The sequence below is a fragment of the Carlito syrichta genome, unplaced genomic scaffold (assembly GCF_000164805.1).
Source record: "Carlito syrichta isolate Samal-C Ts95f unplaced genomic scaffold, Tarsius_syrichta-2.0.1 Scaffold308687, whole genome shotgun sequence".
NCBI lineage: Eukaryota > Metazoa > Chordata > Mammalia > Primates > Tarsiidae > Carlito > Carlito syrichta.
Window position 1 is genome coordinate 181,240 of NW_007252783.1, and position 21,521 is coordinate 202,760.

The 21,521-nt window shown below is 35.7% G+C and overlaps 1 protein-coding gene across 4 annotated transcripts in view; it reads right to left on the reverse strand.

Moving 5' to 3' along the window:
• ECHDC1 (ethylmalonyl-CoA decarboxylase 1) overlaps positions 1-21,521 on the reverse strand; it is a 48,817-nt gene that overhangs the window by 1,667 nt on the left and 25,629 nt on the right. For 3 of the 4 annotated variants that reach the window (XM_008065610.1, XM_021716305.1, XM_008065611.2), the window contains exons 4-5: positions 19,010-19,062; positions 16,845-16,925 (exon numbers count right to left, since the gene is read on the reverse strand). In XM_008065610.1, the coding sequence (XP_008063801.1) occupies positions 16,845-16,925; positions 19,010-19,062 (134 nt within the window). Of the gene's footprint in view, positions 1-15,061; positions 15,708-16,844; positions 16,926-19,009; positions 19,063-21,521 lie in introns of those variants that run through there. The other variant, XM_008065612.2, reaches the window with a different exon arrangement.

Consider the following 21,521-nt stretch of genomic DNA (forward strand, 5'->3'; position numbering starts at 1 on the left):
AATTGCAGGTGCAAAAGTCTTCAAGTAGACCTGCTGGACTAGACCAAAGTAACTGGAACACAGGAAGAAAAGAGAATAATGGGGTATGGAATTAGAGGAGTAGATTTAGAGGCCTTACTAAGGAGTTCAGATTTTAATGAGATCAGCGAGGAACCGGTACCTGGCCTTTCATAGGATGGCTCCGGTTGCTTTATGGAGACTTTTTATTGAGCATTTAATAGCTCTTAGACCAGCTGTTTGACCATACAGCTACAGCAGAGCTAGGACTGAAACTTAGGTAATTTGGCTTCAGTTCTGTGTGCTCTTAACTTCATGGTACATACATCGTTAGCTCTGCAAAAGTGGACGAAGAAATACCAGTAGGAAAGTTGAAAGTGGTTTGAGTCAGACTGATAGCAGTGACTTCTCATAGTTGGGGCTCATTGTCCCCAAATCATGGGTTTTTATGAATAAGGTGATAGAAAAGCGTAACAGGAGCTAAGGCAAAGAAACGGGTGGGCACAGAGAGAGGCTTCACATTTGCCAGCTAAATGTTCGTATACTCAGAGGAAAGCTCCACGGTTTAGGAAATGTGGCCTGGGAGTTTTGTTTTGACTGAAGAAGCTTTCACTGAGTTAAAACCTAATTTGGACCAAATGTCAGGTCCGAATTTTAACTGTTTAAGAAAAAATATTGCTTTCACACTACTCATTACAAAAAAAGACCTTAAGCTCGTTTAGCTTTCCAAAATGTTAAATATTCAACTGCAGGTGATTTGGTTCTATCAGCACCAAGAACAGCAGACTCAGTCTCTGACTCTTGACTCAGGAGACATATTCCAGGAGAGAATTTCCAGAAAAACCTATATATTAACCCACTGGCAAACTTTCTCCTCACAGTTGTGAATTTCTCCAAAGAAAAATATGCCTCAATTATGGGCAGTTGCTTCTAGAGCCTAGGATGTGCTTGTGTACTGATATAATTCTAATATACATTAAATAGATATGACCAAAAGATTCATTGGTGACAAAAGAACACAAGTAGTTTGATAATTAGAGAACTACAGAGCCTTGATATGGTAACCTTTCACAAGACTCTTTAGTAATCTAAAAATCAAAGTTTAAATATAAAATTTAAAACGTTGAGAAACATCATTTAAGAGGACATGACCCAATCAACAAGATACATCCAAAACCAGAAACTGCTTCCTGACAGATCTTAAGTATTATACAGTAATAACTTCTGGAGTTTAGATACAGTTACCTGGTAATGTAACTTATTGTAAGGGACAATCCATTAATCTATGCAGAGTACCAGGAGACTTAGCTCTTATAATTCTGAAGACTTAACAGACCCAATTTCTAAAACCATATTCGGCTGGGCACTGTGACTCATAACTGTAATCCCAGCACTGACAGGCGGAGGCGAGAGGATTTCCTGAGCCCAGGCGTTTGAGACCAGCCTGGGCAACTGAGTAAGACAGCACTTCTACAATAAATTTTAAAAATTAGCCGAGTGTGGTAGTGCACACCTGTATTCCCAGCTATGTGGAAGGTTGAGGCAGGAAGATCGCCTGAGCCCAGCAGGTCGGGGCTGTGGTAGCTATGAGAGTGCCACTGCACTCCAGTGTGGGTGACAGAGTGAGATTCTGACTCAAAAACCAACAAATAATAAAATGAAACTACATTAAACTCCCTTATTTTGACAAGTAAAAGAATTGTGTCTTCTGATTATTTATTGTAACCATTTTAGCAAAGCTTAAAATTTCTTCTGAAATCCTAGGGGAGAGAAGATTAAATTAATCAAATGTGGATACACTTCTTTTTACAGTCTGAATGGAGTAATGTTATAGGAAAAATTACCCATAACTGTGGGAAGATTATCACCTACGACAGTCAAGTATTGATACCTGGAAGGCGTGTTCAGTGAGCTACACCTTTCTGATGAGTTAGCTGTAAGTTTTGGGTCTTCAAACACATGTATAATAAAAACAATTCTAAAAAGAAACTATACTAAAATAGGAAGTTTTTAGCAAAAGTTATACAAGAAAGAAAACAGTTTTAAAAAATGTTTATCATTCAAGAAAGGTACTCCTAGTGAACTCTGTGGTAAAGGATGGAAGCACACAAGTCACTGATTTAGGAGATGGTGCAGCTCTTAGTGAATAGCTTGCTGTCCACAAGCACTCAGGAGCCAGATTGCTGGGTTTGAAATCCTAGTGTGGCCTTTAGACTGGCCACACACTACACTTTGTAAACTACAGCAAAGGAAAAAGATAACCTGGTACAAGGAGGATGAGGAAGATTGACCTCTCATCTTAGGATGTTACGTCACATCTCTAGGCCTCAGTTTGCTAGTCTATAAAATAGATATAATAATAGTATATATGCCATAGAACTATGGTTATTAAATGAGTTAATGTGTGACAGGCACTTAGAATATATATACTCCACAGTTTTTTACAGATAATCTTAGCAGGACTGTGTCTACGTGTTTTTGTTTGTTTTTAATCTTGGAGAAATTGCCTCTACCACATCTACAGTAAACACAATATTATTTATACTTTTCTTTGAAAATATAAAGTTGTATATACAGGTATTTTGTAAATTTGTACATATTAAACTCTATGTGTACTAGCTTTTATTATTATTAAGTTGGTATATTGATAGTTAGGTCAGTACAAATAATAGTGTTTCTGCTAGTGAGAGAGTATAAAGTTATTTCCTGAACTAAATCCCTAAAATATTCAAAGTAAACAAGCTGTCCCTATACTGTGAAACCTAGCAAATGATGGTGTACGATCATTCCTCCCTGTTGTGTTATATAAATGGAAGACACAAAAATGCAAATTTTGTATTTCCAAATGAAGTTAGAGATAATGCTGTATTCTACCATAAATATGGCTGAAGCAGAAGATTGAATGGTGATTTTTAAAAAACAGATAGACATTTATCCCTCTAAGATTTTTTAAGAAGAGCTGTGCAATTTAAGTAACAGCATAAATATCTTGAAATTGTAAAGAAAGCATTGATACTACAAAATTCACATGATGTTATAAATGTAAAGTTTCACTGTTTGAAATAAGCTTTAGTTGAGGACCAGAAACTGACAGTCCTTTTACATTTTATGTTGAGAGCCAAAGACAACAAAACAAACTCTGCTGACGTGGGGAAATATGGCATAGAAAATTATATAATTAGCAGTAGCATCTCTGACCACAAGCAATACTTTAAAATCATGCCTTGAACATAGCTGCACAGATCTTTCCTGGCAACTTCTCTCTTTACCCTCTACCAGCCATCATATCACAAGACAAACTATGAAAACAAACTATGAAGATTCTCCCTAAAATTTCACTTCTCTGATTTCCAACACTCAGGTGATTTGTTTGTCTCATGAGGCTCCATTCATTTATGCAAAGAGAATGCTTGAGTGAGGTGAGGTGTACAGCTGAATGATTAAACATTTTTATCTGTTTGTGTGTGTGTGATGGTGGTAGAGTGAGAGAGGAACAGATGGGAGGATGTTTTGTGATATTCAAGTCTGATTTTAATATCCAGATGATAAGCCTCACATGATCAGAGAGAGATTTTCTTGATAGCACAGGCTCTAAAGTAAGAATTTCCAAGTAATGGGGTGGTAACGACAAAACAAAGCAACATGGACAACGTGACTGCTTTCTGAGGTAGACATTTCATATTCTGAGTACAGGTACTTCCAAATCAAAGATGGAATTTGTTCTTTACGGGACGTGTGTGTGTTGGGGGACTGACAGGATTGCGTGTATGCATACAGTTATTGGTGTATGCTCAAGAGTGTGTATTATATATATTTTTTGCATTTTATTTACTAAGCCAGTATTTTAAGAAAAGGGCTACACCTCGTGAGCTCCTTTGGGGCAAGCATGTTTTTCCCTTTCTTTGTAATATACTTTGAACTAATGGGTAGCAGCTGAAAATGCAAATACCTGAGGCTGTGGGTTATTTATATTCATGAAAACAGTGTTGGAGATTGAAAATAAATTAGATAGGCAGGCTCTGAATTGCGTAGTTGAGAATTTTATTTCACTAGGGAGATAGAGGAATAAAAATGTGCTTTTCATTTTGTATATAAGCAACTCAATTCCCCTAAAAGAAAAATGTGAAAACAAAATGCAAGCCATACACACAAAAATCAATGAACACATGAAACCTTATAATTTGCCAAAACTCTCTAAAATGCTCATTAAATTTAAATATAATTTTTGTTTCTCAAAATTAGAAAAGGTCTTTTAAAGGATTATACTCATTGTAAGAAATGCTGCTCTTAAATAGACACTCATTTACTGCTGGTGATAGTATAAATCTGTAGAATCATTCTTGGAAGTCAACTTGAGAATTATCAAAAACTTTGAACATTTCATAGCCTTTTGATTATGTACTTGTACTACTTACGGGGTTTATTTTCAGAAAATAATCTGAAATGTAGGTATAGCATTATGCATAAAGGAGTTATCACAGCATTAATCAATATAACAAAAACTGGAAAGAGTGGAGCAGAATAGAAAATCTATCGATAGACAAAACTACAAATGGAAGTCTAGTATATGATAACATGGCATATCAAATCACTAGAACATAGAGGCCTTTTAAAATAAATAGTGTTGGGACAATAGGCATTTGGAAAGAAAGAGAAAAGAAGATCCCTAACTCACACAATACTTAAAAATAAGCTCAAAATGGATTAGATATATAAATGCAAAACACAATGCCATACAAGTACTAGAATAAAACATGAGTGAATTTCTCTATAGCTGGGTGTATGAAAAGGCAGTCAAAATCCAGATGCAGTTTTAAAAAGACTAGTAGATATGGCTACATTTTTTAAAAAAGCTTTCATGGCAAAAAATGAAAAATAACCAAAAAAAAGACATGACAAGCTGGGCAAATACAGACAAAATATACGACAGATGAGAAAATATTCCTAATATTTGAAGAATTTTTAAAAAGTTAAGGGGGGAAATACTATAGAGAAATAAACAAAATATGAATAGATACTTCATAGGAGATTTTTTAAATGGCACTTAGACATGAAACTATGATTAACTTAACTTACTTTAAAACAAATGCATATTAAAACTATGCTGAAATGCTTTTCCTCACCAATTCGACTGGCAAAAATTCAAAAGCTTAACAGTAGGCTCCGTTGACAAGGCTAAGTGAAACAGGCTAGAAGGGACTGGCAAGACTGGTCTATTTCCTCAGGAAGAGAATTTGGCAATAACTAACGAATATTCATTAACTTGTTAATATTCCTTTAACCTTTGATTCAGCAATCCCACTTCTAGAATTTATCTTTAAGGTATAACATTAAAAGTATACACAAAGTTATTTATTGTAACATTCTATATATTCAAAACAAAATACACAAGAATGCAAAGATAAAAATTAAAACTGAATGCAGAAACTAAATGAAGCAAAGTATTTTATATAAAATCACATCAAAGAAGGAAAAACAACAGTGAACAATCCAAGAAACTTTTGAACATACCACAGTACTTTAATTGTTTACCTTTAGTCCGGGAGGGAAAAAAAAGAAGATATATGTGTACATATATATATCTCACACACACACACACACACACACATACGATATATGATGCAGCAAGAACACAATAGAAAAATGATAAATATTGGTGGATCTGAGTTAGTAGCATATGGAAATTATTCATAAATGTTTATAAATGTAAGGAAATCATTTCTGTAAGTTTGTAATTATTTCAAAATAAATACAATTCCAGTTCCTCTCTTGCACCAAATCCAACGGCAAAAAATTAAATATTAGATATGTAATTAAAATGTTTACATGCCTGTGATTGCCAAAAGTTGATGCTAAAGGCCAAGTAATTCGAATTTCTCATTTTCTATGGTAGTTTTTTTTTTTTTTTTTTGAGTTGGAGTCTCACTCTGTCGCCCAGACTGGAGTGCAGTGGCATGCTCCCGGCCACCGCAGCCTCAACCTGCTGGGCTTCCGTGATTCTTCTGCCTCAGCCTTCCAAGTAGAGGAAACTACAGGCGTGCCCTACCACGCCCAGCTAATTTTTGATTTATTGTAGAAATGAGGTCTCGCCAAGTTGCCCGGTGGGTCTCGAACCCGCGGGCTCGGGCAATTCACTCGCCTCAGCCTCCCAAAGTGCTGAGCCACCGAGCCCGGCCTCTGTAGTAGTTTTGAAAGATTCTTCTCCCTTTTCTCACATATTTTTAGAATGATTAGAATTAATTAGAAAGTAGAATCAAGGAACGAGGGTTCTAAGTACTTCCTGAAGTACATTCTGGAATCTTGAGCTTGAAACCAATCTAGCAAACCATACTGTAGGCATAATTATGTTTAAAATATTGTCTGTGTCAGAGAACACTTTATAAATTAGATATACAGTCATGTACCAAATAACGTTTTATTCAACGTTGGACTAAATATATGACAGTGGCCTCATAAGATTATAATGGAGCTGAAAAATCTCTATGGTCTGGTGACATCATAGCTATTGTGATGTCTTAGCACAGCGCAGTGTTTATATTTTTGTGGTGATGATGGTGGTGTTATGACCAAGTAAGCGAGAAGAAGTCACGCCTGTAAACTGAGTTTAATTAATTAGAGTCTTTCATTAACGTGTGGGTCAAGAGTAGGCAAACGCCAGAAAAATTCTTGACAAGTTGGTGCAGTTTGTGACAAGCTTTATAGGCAAAAATTGCAGCACTGGCTACATAGCAACTTAGTGGCCATAGCAACTATTAACTAACAACTTGGCAACCAAAATGGGAACTTTGTTGGGAGTTATGATTAATTTTATGTCCTAGGTATAGCCAGTGCCCAGAAAGTCCCTGGAGTTCTGTCATTAAGATATAGTTTAAAGTCATTACATAGAGACAAGGAAGAAGAATCATTATACAATGGAGTTACCTTGGTTAGGTCACTAACAGAACATAAGAGCAAACTATGAAAATGTCAAAGTGTAACATTTGATTTCAGTTAACAAAGCATACAATCACATGGAACTTATGGAGATGGAGTTCTGTAACGGTCAGCAGGCAACGGTCAGCATAACCTGTCTGAAGGAGACAAAGCTGGGGGTCTGTGGTCATGGGAACGTTACTGTAATTACATGTATGCATTGATTCTTAGGCAGGTAACTAAGATGAAAGTTTTAAACAAAATGGAGTAAGCTGGTTAATATTATTTTGCTAGGAATTTGATTTTATTAACTGATTTAGCTCATTTTAGCGTAAACAAACCTACTTCACTGCCAGTTACATAAAGGTATAGTACATGCAATACATAATAGTTGTTAATGATAATAAGTGACCATGTTAATAGTCTAGATATGCTCTATCACTATTTTAAAGTGTACTCCTTCTACCTATATAAAAAATGTAAATATAAAACAGCCTCGAGCAGCAGTTCCTTCAGGAAGTATTCCAGAAGGCATTGTTATCATAGGACATGACAGCTCCATGCGAATTATTGCCCCTGTAGATGTCCCAGTGGGACAAGATACTGGAGGTGGAAGACAGTGATATTGATAATTCTGATTGTGTGCAGGCCTAGGCTAATATGTATGTTTATGCCTTAGTTTGTAATGTCCTAGGCCTTCACATTGACTCACCACTCACTCACTGACTCACCCAGAGCAACTTCCAGTCCTAAAAGCTCCATTCATGGTAAGTGTCCTATGGGGGTGTACCCTTTTCTATTTCTTATATTCTGTTTTTAGTGTGCCTTTTCTCTTCAGATACACAAACACCACTGTGTTACAGCTGCCTACAGTATTTAGTACAGGAACAGGCTGTACAGGTTTGTAGCCCAGAAGCAGTAGGCTGTACTATATTGTATGTGTGCAATAGGCTACCCCATCTAGGTCTGTGTAAGTATACTCGATGATGGTCGCACAAGGACAAAATCACCTAAGGACTCATTTCTCAGAACGTGGCCCTGTCATTAAGTGACACATGACTGCAAATGGGAACTATTACTAATGTTTTCTTAAAAAGCATATTATAAAAGATAAAAAAAAAATACAGTTTACAAAATTAACTTAGACTAACAAAGTTACCACTTCTCCTTGGTGATTAAATAGTAATATAAAAATTAGCAATAAAACCAACAACTATATTCTCTATACCAAGCCCATTATGGTAAGTAGAATGGCCCTGAAGAGATGTCCATGCCCTAATCCCAGAACCTGTGCCTATGTTACCTTACATGGCAAAAGGAACTTAAATGCAGATGAAATTAAAGTGACATCCATAAAATAGGGAGAATAGCCTGGTTTCTCTGAACAAGTCCAATCTAATCATAAAACTTAAAAGCAGAGAACTTTCTTCAACTGGTGGTAGATGCAGCAGAAGGGTAAATAAAAGGAATTCGAAGTGTAAGAGGAACTTGACCCACCGTTGCTGCAGGGGGCCACGAGGAGAGCAGGAGAAGGAATGCAAGAAGCCTCTGATAGCAAAGCCCCGCCCAGGCTGACAGCAAGGAAACTGCGACTTCAGTTCTACAAGTGCCAGAACTGAATTCTGCCCATTGGAACCTGCATGAGCCTGAAGTGGACCCTCTCCTAGAGCCTTCGGAGGCCAATTCACTCAACACTTTGGTTTTGGCTTTGCAAGACCAGGTTTGATACAAGACAGAGTTCAAAGAAACAGCTGAGCTCAACTGAACTTCAGACTTAAATCTCTGTGAGATAATAAACTGATGTTGTTTTAAGCCACTAACTTTGCGGTAATTTGTTGTGGCAGCAATAGAAAACCACTACACATAGAAATAGTTTCTAAAGTTCTATTTCATTTGAAATACTTTTAATTTGTCAAGGTGAATTTAAAAAGGAGAATCAAATTATTTTTATCACATTTCTAGCTTCTCATTTCTTCATATCGATTTTGTCACTAAAATGGAAACATAATGCTTGATTAGAGTCTGAACATCGGGGAATGCCAATTTTTAATTCATAAGATAGTCTTTTGCTTTTAAAAATGTTTTCAAAAGGCCATTTACTCTTGGGATGTTTTACATGAAAATTATGACTCTTCTGAATGCAATTTAATATGAGGGTCTATAAATGCCAAGTAGACCTGAGTGTACCTGACATAAGAGTTCATTACATCTATTATCAGCTGGTGCTTACAGGGTTTGGGGGGTGAGAGGCAATGCTAGAATGCTGTATGAGCTAATTTCTTCTGTATGTTCATATTAAGTATATCTCCATCTGCTGAAGTACTTTCCATTGGCATGGATGAAAATGTCAGTTGAGTGAATTCCAGGCAATTCTCCAAGGTAAGAAAGTTAAACAAGCTAAAAACTGCCAACATATATACTTGAAGAAACTTATCTTTTTAGCAAAATGGCTTTGAAAACTTTGGGTGTTCTTTGGGAACAGATATTCTTAGGATATAATTAAAGCAATTTGTCATAGTAGACAATACCTGGCATGGTACTGATAAAGTTGGAGGAAAAAAATCAGCTAGAGGAACTTTTATTGATTTACTACTTCCTTGTAACTGGAGCTAATAATATAGTTAATTCAGACTGCAATCCTCCTCAGTCTCTAACTTTTAAGAACTGTAGGCATTTTCATCTGTGAATTTAAAAAGTGCTGAGTAGTCTAGGACAGTGGTTTTCAAACTTCTCGTCAAGGTTCAATTTCTTCATTTTTAAAAAAAAAAAATTCTAATCAGTTGCAGACCAATTTTGTAAAATATAACAAAAATATATTACTAGAGAAATGAAACAAAAAACCAAGACATACAAGTTTTGTGAATGGCTGTGCCTGGTATATGTGAGTGCTAAAATATGTTTAATGAACAAATGCACCGTTTCCAGAAAAGTTGGTCCACAAATGATTGTGATTTCACTGGAAGCTGCTCTGTGAATGCACATGGTGTATTACTGGATACATCTAAGGGAGGGCAGTGCACTCAGACAACTCAAAAAGTAAAATTAAATATTTACTGAGGCTCTAGGATAAATTATATTTCCTTATTTAGAAAATAACAGCAAGGCAGTTGAGCAGTATTAAAGGATTAAACAGTCTTTGATTTTTTTTTTAATGCTATCTTGCCTTTTTTCCTAAACTCTCATTATACTCTGACCCAGATGAGGAGAGGATATGAAGGATGACGCAAAAGTCTAGTAGACATGAGCACCAGATCTATGTGGGATGGTTTTCACTTTTTCCAAAGGACATCTAAAAAGTCATTTTCACTTACTTTTACATACGGGATTTTTATTTTTTGAGTAGGAGTCTCACTCTGTTGCCCAGGCTAGAGGACAGTGGCACACTCATGGCCACTGCAGCCTCGACCTGCTGGGCTCCGGCGATCCTTCCTCCTCAGCCTTCATTTTTGATTTATTGTAGAGATGAGGGGTCGCCAAGTTTCCCAGGCTGGTCTCGAACCCACCAGCTCAGGCAATCCTCTCACCTCACCCTCCCAAAGTGCTGGGATTACAGGCTTGAGCCACCACGCCCAACTACGTACAGGATTTTTAAGTGTAAAAATCCATATTTATATATAGTTTAAAATTCTTTACATACACGATTTAGGTATATATTATATGTTGAAATTACATTTCATAAGTACCTGTACTTCAGAGTAAAGCGAGGAAAGCATTTAATTCTTTCATCCATAGAGCATTTTGTTTAATTTCATATTACCTATAAAGCCAATGCTTCCTCCTCACAAAATAAAATGCGGCAGCATCCTGATGCAATCTGCATTGTTGACAGCAGAGGGCACTGTCATATAAAAATGACCATTTTTTGTTGTGTACAAGAATCTCTTCCAACCAGGAAGCACTGGTTTCAAAGAAGCTAGGATTTCTGTAAACTGCCTTATTCACCAAAACTATTTTAAAATCTCTATGTGAATACAAAGTGGAATTTTAATTGATAAATTTAAACTTGTGTTATAAATTATAAAAATAAAGAATAATATTGAAAAATTTACTATTTGGCATGAATCGGCTTACTGAATCTTTTCTCCCACTGTTTCTATTACTATATGATGGCATATTTATATAAAGTTGAAAAATAAAAATATAAAATATTTTTGTTATAGAATATTTAGGTTATAAAACTGCAAAGGAAAGCAAGAAAGTAATTAGCATAAAATTCAGGGTACTATTTAACCTTAGGTGGGAGTGAGGAAATTATGACAAAGAAGGAGCAAGTTAGGGACTTCGGGAATGCTGGGAATGTTCCAATTCTTAACCTGTATCATGACTACATAGTTTCCTATTTTATAACAAATCATGAAACTGAATATTTACATCTTATACACACAAAACCAAAATATCCGAAGGCCTTATCCAAACTGTATCAGTTGTCAGAAGAACTATCTTAAGATACAGAAGATAATGATAAAATATTATAGATGTAGAAATATCCACTTCAAAAACACAGGTTCTAAACCAAGGGTCCATGGACGATTTATTTAAAAAGAAATTTTAGAGATAGAGTTTCGCTCTATTGCTCAGGCTGGAGTGCAGTGGTGATCATAACTCACTTCAGCCTAAGCTCAAGCCATCCTCTCACTTCAGCCTCTCATGTATCTAGGACAACAGGTGTGCATCACCACACCCATCTAATTAAAAAAAAAAAAATTAGAGACAGGCCTTGCTATACTGCCCAGGCTCGTCTCCAACTCTTAGCCTCTAGCGATCCTCTGGCATCAGCCACCACACCCAGCTCCATGGAAGATTATTTTATGTGATGTTTCCTAATAGATAATCCCTACCTTTCATTATATTCTTAAAAACCTAGAAGATCAATGTAGAAATACCATCCAAGCATTTATACAGGTTCTGCTATTTTAGAAGTAATTCAGTTAACTTCCAAAACTATTCAAACAGTATAGAATAAAATATTTCTAATGCTAAAAAAGTTTCTGGTTAGAAAAATCATTATCTTCATTCATAAAGTTAAAAATTCAGATATGCTTAGGCCCAAATATTCTTTCTGGTAAAAATATAAATAAATAAAGTGGCATTCTATTCTCCTTGTGCTTATTTCTTTACAAGAAAACTGTTTACAGAATAAATATAATAATTTTGCAGTTACAAAATACAGAAGCAAAATGTCTATCAACAATATACAAAGGAGACAGGAGAAAGGAAACAGGGTATATTATAATATCCTTCTATTTTACACTAAGTATTATTTGAAGGTAGACTGTGACAACTTTAAGATACATATTGTTGAGGCTGGGTGCAGTGGCTCATGCCTGAAATCCTAACACCTTGGGAGGCTAAGGTGGGACGACTGTTTGAGGCTGAGAGTTTGAGACCAGCCTGGACAGCATAAAGAGACCCTGTCTCTACCAAAAAAAAAAATTTAAATACACACCACTGACCCTAAATCGACTAGCAAAAAAACAATATATGTGCTATATACATATATATTTACAGATATATATATCTGAAAGAGATACAGTCAATAATAAAGGCAAAATGGAATCATAAAAAAAATTTCTAAAGTGGGCAGAAAAGCGAAGAACAAAAAGCAGATGGGACAAATATAAAACAAATATAGGCATACCTCACTTTATTATACTTCACTTTGTTACACGTCACAAACATGTGCTTTTTACAAATTAAAGACCTGTGGCAACCCTGCATTGAGGAAGTCTATTGGTTCCATTTTTCCAATAACATGAGCTCACTTTGTGTCTCCATGACACATTTTTCAAGCTTTTTGTCCAATATTTCAAACTTTTTCATGATGACTACTGATGTGACTATTACAATCATTTGGGGGTACCACGAACCCTACATCCTGTAAGATGATGAACTTAAACTCTCTTCCATTCTGTGAAGGCCGACGGAAGTAAGGAAGCTGCAGAAGAAAAGTTGGAAACTAGCAGAGGCTGGTCCGCAAGGTTTAAACACAGGAACTGTCTCTGTAGCGTAAAGGTACAAAGTGAAGGCACCACAAGTGACATAGAAGCTGCAGCAAGTTAGCCACAAGATCTAGCTGCAATCATTGATGAAGACAGCCATGCTAAACAACATATTTTCAATGTAGATGAAACAACTTTCTATTGGAAGGAGATGCCATCTAGTTCTTACTTTCATTTTTAGAAAAGAGAAGCCACTGGCTGGCTGCAAAGCTTTAAAGGACAAGCTGATTCTCTCATTAGGGGCTAATACAGCTGTAACTTTAAATTGAAGCCAACACTCATCTACCACTCTGAAAATCCTAGGGCCATCCTTAAGATTATGCTTAACTCTTCTGCCTGTGCTCTATAAATGAAACAAGTAAGTCTGACGGCATGGTTTACTGAATGTGTTAAGCCCGCTGTTGAGATCTACTGCTAAAAAAAAAAATTCCTTTCAAAGTATTACTGCTCACTGACAATGTCCCCGGTCACCCAAGAGCTCTAATAACAAGGCTGATGTTGTTTTTCACGCCTGCTAACACAATGTTCATTCTGCAGCCCATAGAACAAGGAGTAATTTCAACTTTTAAATCTTATTACTTAAGAAATGCATATTGTAAGGCTATAGCTGTCATAGATTGTGGTTCCTCTGATGAATCTGAGCAAAGTAAATCAAAAACCTTCTAGACATGATTTACTGTTCTAGATGCCATTAAGAACATTTGAGACTCATAGGAGGAGGTCAAAATATCAGCATTAATAGGAATTTGGGCCGGGCTCGGTGGCTCAGCCTGTAATCCCGTGCCTTGGGTGAGGTGAGGAGGCTGAGGTGAGTGGATTGCCTGAGCCCGTGGGTTCAAGACACGCCTGGGCAACTTGGTGAGACCTCATCTCTACAATAAACCAAAAAATCAGCCGGGTGTGGTAGCACACGCCTGCCTGTAGTTCCAGCCACTTGGAAGGCTGAGGTGGAAGGACTGCCGGAGCCCAGCAGGTCGAGGCTGCAGTGGCCGGGAGTGGCCACTGCACTCTAGTCTGGGTGACAGAGTGAGACTCCAACTCAAAAAAAATAAAATAATAAAATAAAATAAAATAAAATGAAAGGGCAGAAAAAGATATACCACAGAAATGTTAATCCTAAGAAAGCTGAGATGGCTATATTTATATCAAACAAAATAAATTATTGACTGGATTCTAGACCAGAAAAAGGACACTGAAAATATGAGAATAATTGAAAATATCTGAATGAGGTCTGTAGACTAGTTACAAGTATTGTATCAATGTTAATTTCCTGGTCTTATAAGTGCCATGGCTATACATGATACTAACATTTTAGGAATCTGAGCAAAAGGTATATAGAAATTATATATATGACTTTTGCATGTTTTTCATAAGTATATAATTATTTCAAAATGAGAAGTTGAAAACATTCAAAAATTTAGTTTCTGCTCCTCAAAAGAAAAATAAATAAGACAGTAAATAAATAAATAGATAAAATGAAAATGCAAGTCACTGACTGGGAGAAAATCTTTGCACACTGTATTTGACTTATATACAGGAATTTTACCCAGTATATATAAAGAGCTCTTACAATTCAACAATAAGGCAAATCAATTGTTTAAAGGTACAAAGGATTTGAAACAGCAAAAAGTAAGATATATCGAATGGCCGATAAACGCATGGTAAGATGCTCAATACCATCAATCATCGTGGAAACTCAAATTAAAAATCACAATGGCTCCCTCACATCAAATGGCTAAATATAAAATGCCTGACAGTACCAAGTACTGGCAAATGTGTGGGCAGCTGGAACTTTTATCCCTTGCTGACAAGAATGTAAAATCGTACAACTCATTTAGAAAAAGTTTAAAAACCAATGTGTTAGTTTCTTAAGTTAAACATACACAGTCCATATGACCCAGCAACTCCTCTCTTAAGTGTTCCCCAAAAGAAATGAAACCCACACAAGAAATGCCCACACAAACACTTGTACATAAATGTTCACAACAGCTTTATTTATAAATAGGCCCAAACTGAAAATAGTCCATCAACACAGGATACCCACCTACTGTGCTTTATAGGCCTAGAAAGAAATGCTACAGAGCAATATGAACACACCACATATATGTGCAAAAACACCAATGAATCTCAAAAAACACTGTGAGTGTATCCACACACTAAATACTTTCCAACATTAAAAAAGGAATGAAATATTGATACATGGTACAACATGTATCTCAAAGTAATTATACTGAATGGAAGAAGCCAGACGTTTAAAAGTACATACTATACAAGTCTATTTATATAAACTCTTAAATCTACTTTAGAGTGAGAAAGTGATCAGCGTTTACCTTGAACTAGGGGTGGGAACTACTGGGAAGGAATATGTGCAAGCATACAGGGGTGACAGAAATGTCCTAAATCTTGACTGTGGAGGTGGTTGCGATGGGTGCATACATTCATCAAAATTCAATGACACCATGTAATTTAAATGGATGCATTTCGTTGTATGTAACTTATACCTCAATAAAATTAATTTTAGATGTCATTAAAATGATGAACAACATGATGTTCTGAAATATCTGGAGCACGATATGCCAGGGCAGAATGGCTTTCTCTTTCGCATATGAAAGCAAGAGTCGAAAGTTTACTGAAAATGTCCTCTTGATGTACGCTCCAACGTCTCCCTTGGGCAGCATCAAGTGTATGATGAATAGAAGAAAAGGAGTAGGGCCAGTATTAGCCCTAAGGTTGAGAAGCATCCCAGATGAAGAGAAAATGAGTTTAAGTATGCCAGAATGTTTTAATATACTGGCATTTCTGTAAAAGAGGGTAATCTTAAGACTCTAAGCAATGATATTATGTATACATTTATGTGTATTTTAGGTTACCATGATGCTAAAACCTATATATTCACTATCTCTTTTCAATCTATTTATCAATATAGAAGAGAAACACTTTCATTTTATAAAGAAACTGAGATAAAGAAAAGTAAAATCGTTATTTGCTCAAAGTCAAATAGATAAAAATGGCAGACTGGGATTGAACCTAAATCTATCTGACTCCAGTGCACAGGATCTTAACAGTTTTTGCCATTTTATCATCGATTATGCGATCTATTCTACCCTTTGCTTTATAAAGAGGCACAAGTATGTTAGCCTGCACAGATTCCAGAGCACTGTACTGGTCTCCTTATAGCTACACTAGCAGATCTGGGGAATGGTACTGAGAAAGCAGTTTAAAGCACGTGTGAAGCATTAGATTGTGCAACATGCCATTCCTGTATAGTATAGCTATTGACTACTGAAAGTAATTATAGCAACTGAAGAGCTATTGGTCCCAAATAACTGTCGCTAACTTTATTTCCTAGTCTTCCCAAAAGCCCCACAAAGTTGCTAAAATTTACAACAAAATGGATAGATAAGACATAGATCTCAGAAAACCTCTTTTTATTGGTAAGAAGACAACTAGAAGACAACTACAGCAGTATCTCTTTCTTTATCCTATTTTCCTTTTTGTTTTAGTTGTTTTCTGTGTATAATTCTTCTGGATTTTAAAGTTTCACATACACCAAAAACCATCTGTACCCCTTAAAGCTATTGGATTTAAAAAAATAGCGAAAGGCTACAAAAAGTAATCCTTAATAAGATGGAAAAATAAAAATAAATTTTAAGTTTCATATATTTCCTTAGTTCTCCTCTCCAGGAGTTTTGCTAATATGGATTTGATTTACTCAAAATCATTGTGTCCTGTTAATTTTTTGAAATGCATAGTAAAGAAATACAATGTAGTCTAGATATACTAGACTAAAATTATCTACTTTAATGGCTGACAAAAAATTCACTAAGTGATTACCCTGTTTAAGAACATATAAAATATGGATATGAAGGCAAAAAAATAAATTTGAGCATACGTTAATTATAGCTGTACAAGAAAGTGATGCGATTTTCATCCTACCTGAAGTCACATGCAGTCGTAAATTCTGCTCCTCCACCCAATGCCCGACCTTGAACCAGTGCAACACTTATTAAAGGAAGTCTGTATATTGAAGGAAAAACTGATATTAATATTTTTAATTTCAATATTAATTTACAAATGTATTTTTTAAATCTTGAAATGCAGTGGAAACAAAATTACTGTACTGTCTTTATGATGACAAACACACATCAAAGGATAGTGGAACCTTAAACCTGTGCATTATGAGAAGAAAAAATATATAATACCAAAGATATAATAATTCACAATCAATGTCATGTACGTTGATCAAATTATCTCCCTGAATCATACATTTAAAACCTATAGCCATACTGTAACATTCTTCCAAATACATAGGGACCCAAAAACGTCAGAATTGTTTTTTGGAAGGCAGGCCCCTTGTGCTACAGGCCTTCCCCCCAGGTAAGTGTTCTAGGGACCCATCAGCATCAGTGTCCCAGATAGGATTGTTGTGAGAGGCTGCATTCGGTTTCAGTGAGTTTTCTTTGGAGGTTCTTTCAGTGCGTGCACCCATTTCATGGTGGGTGATTTACATGTACACCTGCCCACACTGCACTGAGCGTTCGGCAGTTTTTGGCTGAAAATGGCAGGATCCCCATGCCCTCCCTCCCTATTCACCCAATCTCACTCCAAGTCACTTTTTTTTGTTTCCCGGATGAAGAAAGTCCCCAAAGGGAAACATTTTGCTGATGTGGGAGAGGCAAAACCAAAAACGGCAGAAGCACTAAAAGGCACCAAAACTGACTAATTCAAGTTGAGCAGTGGAAAAAGCATCTTGATAAGTGTATTGCACCAAACAGAGAGTATTTTGAAGGTGACTGAAGTTTAAACACGTAAGAATAAATACCCAATTTTTTAATAAATAAATTCCAGCATTTTTCCCCCTCACAAATGGACACTTTTGTATGATTTATAACTCCTGGAACTTCTCAGCAACTAACCACTGGGAATAATTCAATGTGATATGTATTGTTTTAGTTCATTTTTATGGCTATCGGGTTAAAGGTGGGAAAATTAAGGCTGTATCCAAAGATACAGAAGATATAGCTCTAAAACTATGTTATCAAGGTTCCTGTCAATGTCTTCTCATTACTGTCTAAAACGATCCACAAACTAATTCTACACAAAGGCATGACTTTGTGATAAAAAGAAATCTCTTATCTTTCTTGTTCGCAAAGACCCACTTTGCAGGAGCATGTGAATGCCACAAGGTAAAATCTAAAATGTTTTGAAAGTATGAAATTTTTTGTAGGTTCTAACCCCAAATGCAAAGCTGCATGTCTAAAGTAATTGAAAATTTCCTAACACTGCTCCTAAGTGGAAATAATTATTTAAAAAAGAATAACTTCACAGATTTATCTAAGGAAAAGTCAAATATAATAGGGAAGGAGAGATGAACAGGACCTAAGACAATAAAAATAGTATTTTAGAATACTAGTGTTCTTACTCTTTCTAGATTCTCAAATATGATAAGTACAAAAAAATAGTGATGTCCGATTAATAACTATCCTTAATATGAATTTCCTAGTTTTCATAATTGTAAAATTGCCCACATACAGAATATGAAGGCAGAAAGCTAATCAGCAAAAACATGTTAGTCTGTAAACCCAAATGTAGAGGAGAGACCAAGAAGAATTTTTCCCATTTTTTTCTCCATGTAGGTGCAAAGTAAATTCATCTTTCTCAGACAGCTGTAAAAGCCTTCTCCAGTCCATAGTCCTTTCCCTCCTCTGGATACCAACCACTTCACCACACATTCTACTAGCTTTGAATACTCGGTAATCTTTATGTGCCATCTCTTGATCACTGCCTTTATTACTGTGCTCTATAGTATCAGTACGTAACTTTCCCCACATCTATTCCTTAATATAGCTGGTTATATCAGTGCTCTAGGGAAAGGGGCTATGTTTTAAATTCTTTGTCTCTCTTGTTTCTCTTATTTTTAAAATACTTATGTATACCTCACTAACATTTAATTAAATGATTGTCCTCTATGGAACAAAGAAATAGTTCACCATCAGAATAAATATAATTTGAAAATCATCTATTTCTTAACTGATACCAAAAAATGGAATAGTAAAGAGCTATCTCTTAGAAATCATATTTTAAAAAGAAAGATACATTACCTCATAAATCTTGTTAAGGTGTTTTGCATGAACATGCACAAGGCCATTCCATCCTTCAAATAAAATAAGCATAAACACAAAGGTATGGTGAAAATATACTACACAAGAAATTTGTTAAATTCAGATTTTAGAAAGTAATGAAGCCAAAGATACATTTTTTAAAAAAAGGTTTCTATTCAAAATTATTTGATGTAGTCTGAAATGAAATTATGCTGTATTTGACTCTTGAGATCCTAGGTCTCCTTGAGCTCAGCTTTGCGTGAGAGTCAGATCACATACCCTAGAACAGGACGGAGCTCCACTCAGAGTCATGTGAGGGGAAAAGACATACGATACACTCATCTATTATCCCTAAGAAGATGAAAGTATAAATGAAGGAAGGGAACAAGGGAAAAATTATGTTAAGTTTTGATATTTTTTGTCCTTCTAAGGCTTTTATCTTTGCATCTCTACAAATTACAACTTTCTTAAACAAGTTTTTTAAAAGTAGTTCATACACTCATTGTCTCTTCTTTTTAGCCTCCCACACTTTCTTCAACCCAGTTTAATCTGATCTTTACCTTCCTCCCAAAAGACTCTCCTCAAAGATTTTCAACAATCTATTTGTCAAATGAAATTACTTTTCCTTATTCCTCCTCCTCTTCTCTCTCTTCATAACACGCGGTACCTTACTTTGACGTTTCTTCATTCCAATACTCTCAGTTTCTAGCAACATTTAACAATCCTGATTCTTATCCCATTTCTGTAATTTTCTTTTCCCCTTTCCTTTCTTGGCTCTTCATATTCAGCTAATCCCCTAAAAGTATGTTTCCCAAATATCCAATCCAAGAGTTGCTTTCTCATTATTTACCAGTTCTTTTTTGGAAGTCTCATCTACTTCCATATAAAGTACTAAAACCTACTAGTCATTTCTACATTCTGCCAATACCTCCAACTCAGTATGGAAAAACCAACTGGGAGTGAAAGAGCTGAGTTTGAATCCTAGTGCTGCTACTTACTAAGAACATGAACTTGAGCAAGTCATAACTATGAAATTCAGTTTCCCCAACCATAAGAAATGAGGAATGAAAAATTATTGTTCAATTTGATGTAAAGGATGATTGGAGAGATGAAAATGTACCTAGACACTCTGTACAAGATTGCATAATTTTAAGAAGTCTGTGTTAGTGGAAGTTAGTGGAAGAGTTATGAACTAGTGGTCAACAAGGCTCAGAACTTTGATACAATCTTTGACTTTTCTATTTTACGATTCTCCTACACTCAATTAGCTACTAAAGACTTCCCCTCAGTTCTTTCTTTGAAATATTTTCAAAATCCATCCCTTCTTCTAAAATTTTCACTACCGCTGCACTAGCTCAGACTTGTGTTACTCAAATCTAGAATATTACAATTCAACTATTTTGCTTCCTCTCTTACAAGTGCTAACCAGGCCTGACCCTGCTTTACTCTGCTTAACTTCTGAGATCAGATAAGATAGGGCATGTTCAGGGTGATATGGCTGTAGCTAACATCTTTGCTTCCTCTGAATTCAATTTCTTTTTCCATATATATATATATATCTTCCATCTGCTACCTGATAAACTTCCTATAAGATGATTTCTTATAATCAATAAAGCCTAAACTTCTTGACAAGACCTGATCCTACCTGATCCCAAACTATTTTGCTAATTTTATTGACCACCATACCCCTCTCCAAGTATCCTAACTCCAGCCACACAAACTATTTGCCATTCCTTTAATATCTTATACTTATCGTTGTTCCTGTGTCTTTACTGACATCATTCCCACAATTTAGAATAGCCTATCCTTCTCTCTACCAATTTGATCTGATCTGGGAAGGCCCAGATCAAATAATATTTTTCCATCAAGATTCTATAAGTCCCATAATCACAGTTTTCTCTTTTATGTTTCCATAGTATTTTTATTGTTGTGCCATAATTATAGTACTTACAGATTGTCTTGTATGAATTATGTGTTTGGATTTATTATTAGACATATCATTATATATAAGATGGGGGCTTGGAAATATAATAAGTCCTCAATCTTACCAGATATACAGAAATGCATATCTGACCAGAGATACAGAAATGCAACAAGTATCCGGGTATAAGTTAATAAGTATTTCACAAAAGGCATGAACAAACTGAGAAGAGTTCCAAAGAAGAAACAATTCACTGCAGTTAGGGTGGGGGTAGTAGGGAAGGCTTTATAGAGAAGAAGGGGAGATGGCATTTGTTAGGCCTAGACACTAAGTCCATTGAGGCTGACAGTATGCCTTCTTCATTCTCAGAGGTTAGCAAAACGTTTTGTAGATAATATGTAGGTGCTTGAAGTCAACTAAATCAGATGAATTTTAGATGGAGAACTAAGTTGATTTATATAACAAATGTAGTCAAGAAAAGGTTAGACCCAGTATAGTAGAAATTTCCTAAATGTAAACCCTTTATCAGGAAGATCAGTGTATACATCACAAAGTGATAAAAAGATTAATACAGGCACAAAGAACTAAAAA